Here is a 13,945-nt window from a genome sequence, read left to right on the forward strand (position 1 = left end):
TGCACCTCTCCAAGAGCTCGGCCAGGTTTCTTGTTAGCTACCTGGCCAAGTCCTTGATGAGGTCCATGTTGGCGAGCCCGTTGCTCATAGCCGTATGGGCCGTGGCCTCATCCAAATCCTTGATGTCCAAGGATTCCTTGTTGAAGCGGGAGACGAATGCCCGGATTGACTCGTCGGGCCTTTGCTTCACGCTGAGTAGGTTGACCGTTGTCTTCTTGTATTTTATACTACTCGGAAGCGCGTGATAGGCTCGGCAGAGTTGAGCGAAGCTTTATGGAGTTCGCGGCAACCATGAGAACCATGAGGTCGCGCGCCCTTGAGGGATGCAGGAAGGCTCGACAAGAAACGATCTCGGTACCTCCGTACATGGTCATCATCGCATTAAAGTAGTTGATGTGATTCGTCGGGTCGGTCATCCCGTCATATCGGTCGAACGGGGGAGGTTTGAACCCGTTTGGTAGCGGCGTGGTCATGATCTCTGGAGGATATGGGTGGCGCCCGACCAAAGAGTAGGCGTCCGGGGTCACTTGTTTCTTCAACCCCTCCACTTGCTACGCCAAGTCTCGTAGCCGCCTCTCCAACTCGGTTTCAGGTGCTCGGCCAAATGGCTCCTCGGCCCGAGGGCCGATAGGGTCGATCTCGTTATGGTCGGCCATTTTGTTCAGCTTGGTCCTCACCATCCTTCCTTGTTCTTTTTTCCTCCTGGAAGTTGGACCCACGGGGGCTCCCTTGTTGTTCTTCTCGGAGATGCGAGCTTTGACGCCGGGGAGTATGACGAGATCCTTCTCCTTGTCTCAGCGCGCGTCTTTCAATCGGCTCTTTCCTGTGTTCTCGGACTCTCCTCGGCTGTTCGTCTTCTCCGAGCCGTCCATAAAATACCGACCTCCTCGCTACCGAGCCGGCTGGTTCGATTTCTTGTCCTGTTCGCAGGCTTTGGCTATGCTCTTGTTCATCCCGCCGAGCGCCTCTAGTAGGGCGCGGAGGTGGAGTCTTCTGACGAGACGGGTGTGAGGACGCGGATCGGCTCGGCTCGGCTCAGCCCTACACCGGCCACCATTTTGCTATAAATTTTTCTCTCGCGCATCGAGCCGGGAGGGGCGCGCCGCTGGTTGGCCCATCAGCCCGCCCGGGCCCTCGAGTTCATGAAGGTGTGCAACATCTCGTTGGTGTGGAGCATCTGCAGTTGCAAGTTCATAACCTGTCGATTATTTGCCGGGGCTTCGGGGTCCAAACTCTCCGGCAAGGGTGACGGTGCTAGTAGGCCCATTCCGTCCAGGCATGGCTCGGCCTGTACCCGGCTAGCTGCGGCCGTGGTTAGCATACCTCCCTCATTCCCACTTTCTGGTGGGGGAATGGTGCCCGTGATGGGCTGCACACCCCCTGCCCGAGGTGGTCTTCTGTTTATCCCCTGCCGAGAGGGTTCGGGGGGCGGTGACCGCCTCATCTGTCCTACGGGCTGCGGCTCCTCCGTGCGGGATGTCGAGCCATGCTGCCCTGACCTCGTGTGCACCATTGTTATTGCTCTTGGAATCGGTAGAAACGACGATGCTTGCTGATGTCGTTCCCACAGACGGCGCCAAATCTGTTGCGTGTGAAAACCTCCAATGCTTGGTTCGCCCGCGGATGAGCCTGCAAAAACCAAGCAATGAGCACAAGAGGGCCGGTGTGGCTCCGGCCTAGGACTCTCCGATGCTCAAGTCAGGTCTCCAATGCAATAGCGTAACTGCTAGTAAAAGTGAGATGAGGAATAGTGCTCCATACCTGGGTATTTATAGAGCGAGGAGGAGATGAGACGGTTGGAAGAGTCCTAGTATGGTAGGAGTCCTTCTTTCAGAAGGTTCTCTCGCGTAAAGCGGAGTGGAGAGTTATTTTCGGGGTCGGACTCTTATTAAGGTAAGAGTCCATGTAGAGTGCGATTCTGTGTTGTGCTGGGATCGTGGCTCGATCCTTATCCCGTGATTCTCGAGATGTGCTGACGTGGCCCAGAGATCCCCGGCGGGGTGCTATGGCAGCTTCAGTGGAGGAGGGCTCGGCCTCGGAGGTTGTTCTCGACCGCAAGCTCGGCTAGGAGTCTGGCTGACCTGTATGAGCTCGGCCTCAACCACCGGCCAGCTCGCTCGAGTCTGGCTCTGTCAGATGACTTATCAAAGATGGGGTCAGCCCATTCTCCTGCTCGGCTCAACTCGGTTCTCGGACTGAGGTCGGATCAGCCACGTGGCAACCTCTGATAGGTAGGGTGTTTTATGCCTCATCACTTTGGTAGGGATTCCTGCATGTAAAACATGTAAAAAATATTGTAAATTTAGAATGAATGGAAAGTTTCTAGAAAAAAATCCACCAACTGGCACACTTAATTAGAATTAAAATGAGGAACATTCACGACGTGTTGAGAATTGACCATCCCTAGCTAAGGTACACTACCAGCTATCAATTACACATTAAAGGTCCCACTCCCATCATGCAACAAAACCGACTTTTAAAATGAAGTAAAGTCTATCACAAAACAAATGTGTACTTTTTTTTTTATTAATTAAAAAAAAACATGTACGAATCCATTTAAAAACAAACTCTTTTGCCCCCTTAATTATAATTTAAACAAAGAGTTTTATAAATTTTTTATTATTTTGTGATAAAGATGGATAACAACTTTCCTAAGTCGTCTTAATCTAATTTTTTTGGTAAAAGTCATCTTAATCACAAAAGGCATTATTGCGTTCATAGTGCTTTGAATGCATTTTTTTTATTTCTATTAAACATGTCATCTAATAATAACACGATTTTTATTCAAATGGAATCAATCCACAACACTAACCTTTCTTTTTTTTTTTCGATAAATTTCTCATTACACAAACCCTTTAGCGTGAATTATGAGACTGTCATGGCCGGCATGATCACATAATTTTATATTTTATTGGTTACATTAATCCAATCGATAAAAATAATGTCAATAGTATCCAATTGAAACCTTTTCAATTTGATATAAAGAATGGACCCTCACACAGTATAGAATATTTCAAACAAAATCTCAATATGGGTTTGGGTAACCGCTTGAGTGCCGTCAGCAAAGCACCTCTAATTGTTCACAATACTTTAGCATCAAATCTACAAAGGTATAAATTGATCTCCACTCAATACTTTGATCAAGAAGAATGTAGGGAAATATTTCTCTAACAATGATAATCACTAACTCTTGGAGAGAGAGAGAGTCTGTAATGTTTTGGAGAAATTCTTTCTCTCAAATCTATGAGTTGGTAATGAATTGCGTAATTTTTCTTTTATGAAGCCTATATTTATAGACAAACCCTGATTCCTTTCCTTATTGGGATTACTACTATCAAGTGATGTGATCTTATTGAGATGTACAACAAGGTAGCCTATATTGAGTCATATCCAATCGACTTATTAGAATTATTATACAAAAGTACACTATAATTTTGATAATAGCCATAAAACCCATAATTGATATAAAACATTATGTGTATGTCCCTCCATTTTAAAACTATTCACAATGGACTTCAGAGTATAGAAATTAAATTACTATCACTACCCTTGTCCATTGAATAACTAGTATAACACAACCTGATCATTGATTCGATGACAAAACAATGTGATTAAATGTTGCTTATAAGATAATAGCTAAGATTGTTTCTACATGGCTGGCTTCTATTCTTCCTAACATAATCTCCGAGGAACAAGGAGCATTTGTTCAAGGTAGGTGTATTCATGATAATATTGCCTTTGTGCAAGAGGTGGTCCATGACATCAACAGAAACACTCAGGGAGGTAATGTGGTGTTAAAGTTGGACATGGCTAAGGCGAACGATAGACTGGAGTGGAGTTTCCTTTATGTGGTGCTGGAAAGGTCTGATTTTGCAGCGGAGTGGATTGAGCTTCTTCAAAAAATTGTCGAAAATTGTTGGTTCTCAGTGGTGCTAAATGGAGGACCTGCGGGTTTCTTCAAGTCATCAAGGGGTGTGAGACAGGGAGACCCATTATCACCGGCTTTGTTTATCATGGCTGAAGAGGTAATGAGTAGAGGGTTGAGATCTTTATTTATTGAAGGGCGAGCCAAGTTCTTCCAAGTCCCAAGGGGGTGCCCAGGCGTCTCACCCAGTTTATTTGCGGACGACACTATCATTTTCGCAAAGGGACTAAAAAAATCTCTAAAGCAAATAATGGGCTTTATTGGAAGATATGATGGAGCATCTGGGCAGCTGGTAAACAAAACAAAGAGCTGTTTCGTGGTGGGTGACAAAATGCTAGAGAACAGATGTCGAGTGATAGAGGCGGTAACGGGGTACCAAAGGAAAAAACTGCCGTTAATATATCTAGGAGCGCCTTTGTATGAAGGAAGGCTGCGAGTCAGTTATTTTGAAGATTTTCTAGCAAAGATGTGAAAGAAAATAGTGGGGTAGAAAGGAAAGTTGCTATTTTAGGAGGGAGAATGATTCTTTTAAGGCATGTGCTTTCTTCCATGCCTATTCACGTCGTTGCTTCTCTAGACATTCCAAGATCAATTATACATAAGTTTGATAGCCTGTGTGCAAACTTTTTACGGGGGGAATCAGAGTGGGGAAACTGACACCACTGGGTAGGCTGGGAAAAGGTGTGTCGGCCTATGGATGAGGGTGGACTTGGGGTGAGAAAATTGGAGGATTTAGGGCAGGCCCTACGGTTAAAAGGGCTATGGCGAGTTTTCACTACAGACTACTTATGGTCGTTTTTTTTTAAAGCTAAATTCCTGAAGAACCAACACATGGCGCTGGCCTCTTATAGAATGACATGAACTATTTCCTGGCATCGGGCAGTAAATCTAAAGGAGTTCATGTTCTTAAATTTGAGATGGCTAGTAGGTAGAGGTGAAGTGTTATTTTGGTTGGTCTGCGTTCGGGACCCTGCTGGACCAGGTAGATGGAGCTCACAATCTCAACCTTGACCTGTGGGTAAAGGACGTCTTGAATGGAGATGGCAATTGGGACCAAGAAGTAATACAAAAAATTGATGCTCATCAGGTATAGGACGAACTGAAGTCTATGAAGATCAATCTTTCAGAATCTGAGGACAGGCTAGCGTGGATTCGGGAAAGATCTGGAGTGTTTTCTTTGAAATCGGCGTGGAAGGCAATCAGGCAGCCTAATGTGGAGAGGCCTTTTGCAAAATGGGTTTGGCACCAGGCAGTCCCAACGAAAATTGGATTCTTTGCACGGTAGCTGATTTGTGGAAGGGTGCCCACTGATGATTCCATAATGAGGCTGGGAATTCCTTTGGCGTCGAAATGCCATTGTTGCGGTGCACCAAGGATAGAAACGGCTTCTCACTGCCCAGTGTGGGGAGGAACGACCACTAAAGTACGGGATTTCTACTTAAGATTGATGCAGATAGAGAACATAGCTTTGCAGGAAGTAAGAACCAGGCTATTATTTTGGCAGGGCAACGCTAACAGTAGAAGCCTATGTGGTGTCATTAAGGGTTTAATCCCTTTATTCATTGTCTGGGAATTATGGAGAGAAAGAAATAACAAGAGAAATGGATAGAAGGCTCGACCTGCTCGATCCATTGTAGAGGTGATCAGAGGATGGATCCATGAAATACCTTTTACCCAACGTTGCAAACCCCCATCTTTTCAAGATTCATTGGTGCTGCAATTTTTTGGGTTGGCGTCTCAGCCCCTCGTGGTCAAGGTCCCAATCCCGGTCTAGTGGTGCCCACCGTTTGTTTCTGTCAAGCTGAATATTGATGGGGCGTGCAGGGGGAACCCAGGAATGGGGGGTGGAGGTGCTATTCTCAGAAACGGTGAGGGAAGAGTAGTAGCAGCCTACACCAAGTTTTATGGTGAATGCACCAATAATTTAGCTGAAATGAGAGCTCTAGTGGATGGTCTCATTCTTTGTAGGGAGAAGGGACTCAATAATGTGTATGTCAACTTAGATTCAAGTACAATTGTACGGGGTGCTATGAGCAACCAATGTAATTCTTGGAGGGCTTGGTACTGGTTCAATGAGATGTTATCCCTGATGCAAGAAATGTAGGCGACAGTGGTTTTTAAGTATAGAGAAGGCAATAGGGCAGCAGACTGGCTTGCAAACTATGCATGTGATAGAAAGGAAGACATGATTTTTGCAACAGAAAGTGAACTCCCACGTGAATTACTGCAGATAATCTGGGAAGATGCACTAGGCCTACCTGTCATAAGAAAATAGTGTGGAGGGAAGGATTGAGCTTAGAGAGAGCTGAGTGATGTTAGCCACTATGGCGAGGTTTGGGGTAAGGCGGGAATGTCCCCCCCCCCCCCCCTTGTATTCTGATTCTCTAGTGTTTTTATTGTTAATAAAATGCTAGGGGCTGTCCCAGGTCCTAGAGAATATTCGGGGTAAAAAAAAAAAAGATTAAATGTTTATTAAATAACAATAATTTAATAAAATCTTTTGTAAACACTTTACAATCGATCGAGCTCAGAATTTTTGTCCAATCAAGTTTAGGATTCTCTCTCGAGATATTCACTTACACGAAAAGTGGATAACTTATCAAGCGTCACTTTTGTCCACAAGCAGACACAGTGGACCTAGCATAGTAATGTATAGTCAGTCATATGTAGGCAATAATCTTATATACACTAAAGTACACCATGTCAATCTACAAAGATCTCACAATTCTGGGGAGCACACAACTATCATGAGAACCCATTTACACTAAACATACGGCAATAAATCATGCCGAGTTCTCGAATGTTCGAGTCTAATACACAACTGAAGCGTACCCACATTTGTGTCTAAAATCTCCATTCCCACAAATACACAATGTGGTAACCATGTAAACGGAGTCGATTCCGTCCCTGTAGCTAGTTGCAAACACTTTGATGCTATACCTTTGGACATATAATCACCCATATAAAAGTAAATGCGAATTAATTAGAATAAACAATTTATTTGAATTTGATGAACATTACATCCAACACATACAAGACCTCCCAGACCCGTTTAGGACCTATAGTATGCAGTGAATCATGAATTTTTATCCTCTCCTGTTACAGCACGGTACTGTAACGCATCGTGCGGCGGCTGTAGAGGCCATGTGCACCATGTGGGGCCCATTGTGCCACATGGCCTCTGCAGCGCTGCATGATACGTTACAGCACCATGCTGTAACAGAAGAGGATAACGATTCGTGAATCATAGGCATGTAGTAGTAAAAATGTACAACATGTACTATCTTTTTCTTGGTTGACTTTGTCAATATAAATCATGTGTGCACTAAACATATGAGTACTATGATCCATTACTGCAACGAAATCCGAGGTGCCATTTTATCCATTATTTGACACAATAAATAAACATAAGAGTAAACAAACCCATTTTCCATTTCCTATTTGAGAACAAATTCAATTCTTGAATATAATTTCCATTCCATATGTCACCACAGGTGGATAGAATCTGAATTCTTTAAAATAGACCTCAAATTGCATTATCAAAAGCTTTGGTACAATTTTTGTTTTTTTTTAAAAAAAAAGCAATAAGCAAAGAATATTTCAACAAAGATGGCTCTCCACTTCCTTTTGTTTGGCCGCTTCTGCCTTCGGCTATATAAATTTATATAAATTTTTTTTTCCAGTTCTCGCTTCTATGAAGTTTCTGCTACTTGAAATGTACATTAATGCTTCTTAAAACATGCTTGGAACAGAAGGTTCTTCTAGCAGCTAATTGGAGTGTACTTCTATTGTGGACATGGAGTGCGCATTTATTTATGCATTGCTACAACTGTGTTGAGGAATAAGACTTTGACCAATGAATGAGTCAGTCAGTCTTGGCAGAGTAATGGTTTTCCACAAAATAAGAAGAAGTAGATCCTTCTTCACTCTATATATATAGACCTTGAAGGTTGGGTTATTGCCAGTAGCTAAGTATTTGTCTTAGAGAACCCAGTACCCATCATATCCATGGCCATTAACTACTCCTCCTTCCTTTCCCCTCTTTCAATTGTTCTTCTTTTGTTTCTCTTTGCTGGTTGTTCTTTAGAGAAGGTAGAGGCTTATAGATTTGGAAAACTCCAGACTCATGTTGTTTCACTTAGCTCCTTGAATCCATCCGACGTTTGCCCTACTCCAGCCGAAGGTGATTTTCTTTCAACTTTATGTTTGTGTTTGACAATTTTCTTCTATGTAATTAGTTCTTCAAAGTTTGGCTTTTTGCTGATGACATTGTTGAAGGTGAAAGGTTGGATTTCTGAGAAGGATTACTGGTAGCTTTCCAGTCTTTTATGTAACATCATTTGATTTTTCTTATTTCATACTTTGCTGACCTTAAGCAAAAAAACATGTGGATGGATAGGATCATAGGACAAAAAAAAAATCTGTTCTAATGCATTTGGTTACTAGAAATTTATTTTCATAAGAAAGAGGGCTGTTTTCATTCTTTCTTATCGTTTATCTTTGATCCAATTTCGACAAACCAGTACTCTAAGCTCTCTTGCTATGATTTCAAAAAATATTTTAAGGGGTGATTTCAATTTTGGAAGGTGTTTGGTATGATTTTCGCACTTTCTTGAGGAATAGATTAGGAGCTATTTCACCTATTTGGGAAGAAATCCATTTCATGTTAAACATTTTAATGAACATATGCTTATAATGATGGTAAAATTTTCATTTGACAATTCTCGAATCTTGTATTAAATATATTTCATTTCACTCAATGGAAAGTAACATTTCTAACATTTTTTTAAAGGGAAAAAGAACGTTGCCTGATCACGTGGCTCTAGAACCCAAACATTGGAGCATGTAAAATTACCACCTACCCCCAATGAAATGAAAAATTCTCATCCATGTTGATGCCCCTACATACTCTCATTGGCCCCCACACTAGTGCAAGGGCCAATGAGAGTACATGCAGGAGATCAACTGGGTGAAAATTTCACATTTCTTGGGGTCTAGGCACAAGCGCCATGTAGCCTGCCAATGATTTTTTCCCAATTCAACAATAGGTCTCCCGAAAGGATAATTGGTAGTTTAACTGATCGGGATCCTCTGCTGCCGGAGTGTTGCCTCAGATAGGCAGGGCATGGACCCCACATGAAACCCACCTGGACAGGGTGCTTCGGTAGTGGGTAGGGTGGTCATTTCGCCCCTACCTGTGTGAAGGCACGTACACGCCGGCCGCACGGTCAGTTAGCAGCGGTGGATCCAAAACACTCAAAAAGTCAATAAGATGCCAAGGAAATTAATATAACAGTGTACAAGGAAAGGTTAGGCGGTTACCTCCCCCACCCCCTCAAACAATTATTATATATTAACAATGGTTACCTTCTCAATCTATGCTTTCAGGTTCCGAAATCTTAAGCAGGCTATTGCAAATAACTCGCAAATATGGACCTTGCTCACTATTGAAAGAAGGGAAATCAAAAATCCCAAGTCTTAGCCAGATTCTCACCAACGACCAAACCCGAGTGAAGTCTATCAATTCCAAATTCTCCAACCAACAGTCATCGGTAGGAGATTCTACAGTACAAATTCCTGCCAACTCTGGCGATTCTTATGGGACTGGAAACTACGTTGTCAGGATTGGATTTGGAACACCTGAGCAAAATTTCACACTAGAATTCGATACAGGTAGTGATCTCACTTGGATCCAATGCCTACCATGCAACTCCAGCAATTGCTATTCACAACAAGATCCCTACTTCAATTCTTCTGCTTCCTCCACCTATTCCAACATCTCATGTGGTTCCAATGCATGCACACAACTGCAATCATCAGGCTACGGACAGTCATCTTGCACCACCAATTGCCTCTACCAGGTCCAATATGGTGATGGATCCACCTCTCAAGGGGATTATGTAACCGATACACTAACACTATCTTCCTCTGATTTCTTCCCAAATTTTGAATTCGGGTGTGGTCACAACACCAATGGCCTATTTGGTACTACAGATGGATTACTAGGTCTCGGCCGCCAACCGTTCTCTACGGTATCACAGACTGCTTCAAAATATGGAAAGAATTTTTCCTATTGTCTTCCATCTTCAAGCAGCTCTACTGGTTTTCTTGCATTCGGTAGCCAAGCGGGTTCCTCTTCTACTGCTCAATATACTCCACTGCTAACAAATCCGAATTACCCCTCGTTCTATTTCCTAAATATGACGGGTATAAGTGTTGGAGGACAGAAGCTATCAATTGCAGAATCTGTTTTTACAACTTCTGGAACCATTATAGATTCTGGAACTGTCATCACTCGGTTGGCACCAACAGCCTATTTAGCTCTAAGTACAGCATTTCGTCTAGCAATGTTAAACTATCCCCCTGCGCCATCGTATGCACTATTCGACACATGCTTTAACCTGTCTGGTTACACTACAGTAACAGTACCAAGCATAGTGTTGCATTTTAGTGGAGGTACTGACTTGAATGTTGATCAGTCTGGAATTATAATTCAAGCAACCTCAACTCAATATTGCTTGGCTTTTGCTGGAAACACCCTTCCTACCGATTTGGGGATCCTTGGAAATATGCAACAGCACAAATATGAGGTGGTTTATAATGTGGCAGGAGGAAAGTTGGGATTTGGCGCTGGTGCTTGTAGTTAATAAGAGCCATCCCTTTGTATTATAAAGATAATATGGCCAGAAATCAAGCGAGTGATAGATTAGAAATAGAAATATAGAGGAATAAAGCTGAGATTCAGCCCTAGTATTCCCCCTTTGAATTGTTTCCTCTTCCCTTGGATTTTGTTGTATCCTCCGTTGAATTGTTTCCCCCTCCCCTAGATTTGTTGTATCATACTTTGAGTTGTTTCTTCCCTACCCTGATTTTTTATGTATCATCCTTCTAATGGTTGTTTTTTTTTTTTTTTCTTCGTTGGAGTCTCTCCTCTTGACTAAGCCTATTGGCATTTGTGCCCATTCACAACACTTTAACATCGAATTATCCGCGGAGGTAGGAATTGATCTCCACTCAAGTCTTTGATTGAGAAGAGTGTAGTGGAATCCTTTCTCTTGCAATGTCAATCACCAACTCTGGGAGAGAGAGAGAGTCTGCAATTTTTTTGAGATAATTTCTCTCAAATCTATGAGTTAATAATGAATTATGAAAATTTTATTTTCTTAAGGCTATATTTATAGCCAAACCTTGGTTTCTTTCCTTATTAGGATTACTAGTGTCAAGTGGTGCAATTTTATAAGTCAGCATGCAAAAAGATTCGCTTAAAAAATCCGAAGAGTGCTTGGTTGAAGGCGATTTGGAAGTTGGGGATTCTTTTGAGGACTTGGGTTTGAATGGAGATTCATCCATAAGAAATTACCGGTTGATGAGCTAGTTTCTATGAAAGGGATTTCATTAGCCTCAAGGTATGGGCTATGTGTCAATGTTCGATCTCCCTTTAAACATTTGTTAGGATCTTGATAAAATATTAAAATGATTTTGGTGAAAAGATAACAAAGATAAAGGCATCTATTGGATCAAATGGGGGGGGGGAAACTCTCCTTGAGTAAGAAATTTGGGGGCATGGGCTTTAGGGATTTTGCTTGCTTCAATCAAACCCTTTTAGCCAGACAATGTTGGCGACTTATACAAGAGAACGATGCTCTTTGGGTCCAAGTTTGTAAGAGTCGCTATTTCCCTAATTCCTCTTTTTTGAAGGCTTCTCCTCATTCTAATTATTCTTGGGCGTGGAACAGCCTTTTGAAAGGACACCCTCTGCTCCTTAGTGGCCTACGAAATAAGGTTGGCAATGGGCAACATATTAATATTTACATTGATGGTTAGGTCCTTAGTATCCCGGGTGGTCGTATAGTATCTCCTTCCATTATTAATGGCCCTACGATGGTCGCTGAACTCATCTACCTGCTTTCTCATAAGTGGGATATCTCCTTAGTCCAATCTTTCTTCTCCCAGTCAGAGGCCACCGATATCCTTACCAATCCTCTTAGTCTTCGATCTCATGGTAGAGGTTGGTGGTGGGCTTTCACTAAGTCTGGGGTTTTTAGCATGAAATCTGCCTACTTTGCTGCTTTTGACAACAAAATTGCAGGATCCTTTGAGAGCCCATCTACCTTTAATCCACTATGGTTGAAAATATGCAATTTGGATATTTTGCCCAAGCTTAAGATTCTTTTATGGCGCTGTTGCACTAATAGCTTTGCTGTCTATAGTGCTTTGACCAATAGACACCTCTTGACTATAGATACATGCTCTGTAGAGTCTGAAACTGTATTGCATTTGCTTATGCAGTGTTCATTTGCGGCCTCTTGTTGGAGGGCCTACCCTTTACGCATTTACTTTTCGGACGTCCATGACTCATCGTTTCAAGATTGGATTTCCTTTTTGCTTGGCCGATTTGGCAATTCTACTGATGGTAGAGATATTGCCATCATCTGGGTTTCTGTACTGTGGGCTATTTGGAAAGCTCACAACCATGCAGTTTTTCGTAGGTGTGTCCCGGATCTAAGGAACACTATGTGTACCATAGACATTTTGGTGGCTGATGGCAGGCAAGCGGCCCATAGATCCGAACAGCTTCGTATAGATCCGCCTATGTTCTCTGTGTCCCCTTCCTTTATTGCCAGACTCCTACCATTTCTTTTTCACAGATGGTGCATGGTCTTCTTTGTCTCATAGGGATGGTTGTGGAGTGGTTCTACGGAATAACTCTAGACATTTTTTGGTGGCACAGAGTATTGCTGGTTTTGGTATCTCCCCTTCTGCTATGGAGGCTGAGGCATTGTGAGATAGTGTTTTGTTGGCTCTCTGTTTAGGCTTGCAGCGTATGGTTATTTTTTTTGATTGTCAGGCTCTTGTGGCAGCTTTATACTCTTCGTCTAGAATGGCTGATTGGGCTACTTTGGATATTCTAGCTGAAATAGATTCTATTGTTAGTCAGTTTTTTTTCAGTTCTTTTCCGTTACATTTCTCAGAAGCTCAATACTGAAGCTCATTATTTTGCTGTGCGAGCTTCAAATTTGTTTCTTTCAAATGTTTGGTGGTTAGTGTCCCCCCCCCCTTCTATCCCTATTGTACTCCCAGCACCTTGTTGGAATTCTTCGATTTAATAAATCATGGTAGTGTTGTATTAAAAAAACAAAAAAAAAAAGGTATGAGCTATGCCAAGAGCAGGGTGAGTCTTTCTCGCATGTCTTTTTTGATTGTGAGTTTGCAAAGTTTAGTTGGCGCAAATTGGCAGTCGCCATCCTCTTTAATCAACTAGGTGGATTAGTGGAAGGGGAATGATAATAAGATGGATAGAAACTAGATTCTTTCAAATTGACCTCAAAATTGCATTATCAAAAGCTTTGGTCACTTTATTTATTTATTTATTTTTGTAAAAACTAATGCCACACCTCGAACCTAGAGGATCCGGATAATGACCTGGATATCCTACGATATCCAACAATCCCCAGGATCCAGAAGCAACACTTACATGCAACAAACCACACAAAAAGGGGTAGATAAATAATAAGTAAATATCAAAGAGCGACAGAAGACTTGAACCACCCAAAAGATGAATTACATGATTTATTGTAAAATCCTAAAAACTTGTGTTATAATGTATGCATATTCATTTATGCTCAAAAAAATATAAAGAACTTGATAGTTACACTTCCAAAAGAAAGGGAAATAAAATATCCACAAGATCATCATATATCAGTTAAATAAAGAAGATCTAAAGTTCCATCACAACTCAGAAACACATAATTCAAAAGTACATTCTAGGCCATGCCATTCACCTAGTTGGAATTAAATTAATTTTGAATTGTGGGCTTGGGTACATGTTGTCACATGAGATGTGGTAGTTTAATTATGGAATGATCCATATCATTGTGGGCCCATGCATGATGTTAGAATGTCTATGTGACTATGGGATTGGCTATCTAATAAAATGGATGGCGTGTTTATGCATGTGATGTGTTAGTTTCTTTATAGGATTTTGGGTGGATGTGATGCTTCTCTCTATATCTTTCTCTC

At 42.1% G+C, this 13,945-nt stretch overlaps 1 protein-coding gene and 1 pseudogene across 1 annotated transcript; both read left to right on the top strand.

The window, feature by feature from the left end:
* LOC122672348 overlaps positions 1–10,647 on the top strand; it is a 31,492-nt pseudogene extending 20,845 nt beyond the window's left edge.
* On the top strand, positions 9,261–10,605 carry LOC122670660 (aspartyl protease family protein At5g10770-like). Its single transcript, XM_043867617.1, has one exon. It carries the CDS (start codon positions 9,304–9,306, stop codon positions 10,570–10,572), a length of 1,269 nt encoding a protein of 422 aa, XP_043723552.1. The 5' UTR covers positions 9,261–9,303; the 3' UTR covers positions 10,573–10,605.
* Positions 10,648–13,945: the final 3,298 nt, after the last annotated feature.

Source organism: Telopea speciosissima, chromosome 8 (assembly GCF_018873765.1).
Source record: "Telopea speciosissima isolate NSW1024214 ecotype Mountain lineage chromosome 8, Tspe_v1, whole genome shotgun sequence".
Taxonomy (NCBI): domain Eukaryota; kingdom Viridiplantae; phylum Streptophyta; class Magnoliopsida; order Proteales; family Proteaceae; genus Telopea; species Telopea speciosissima.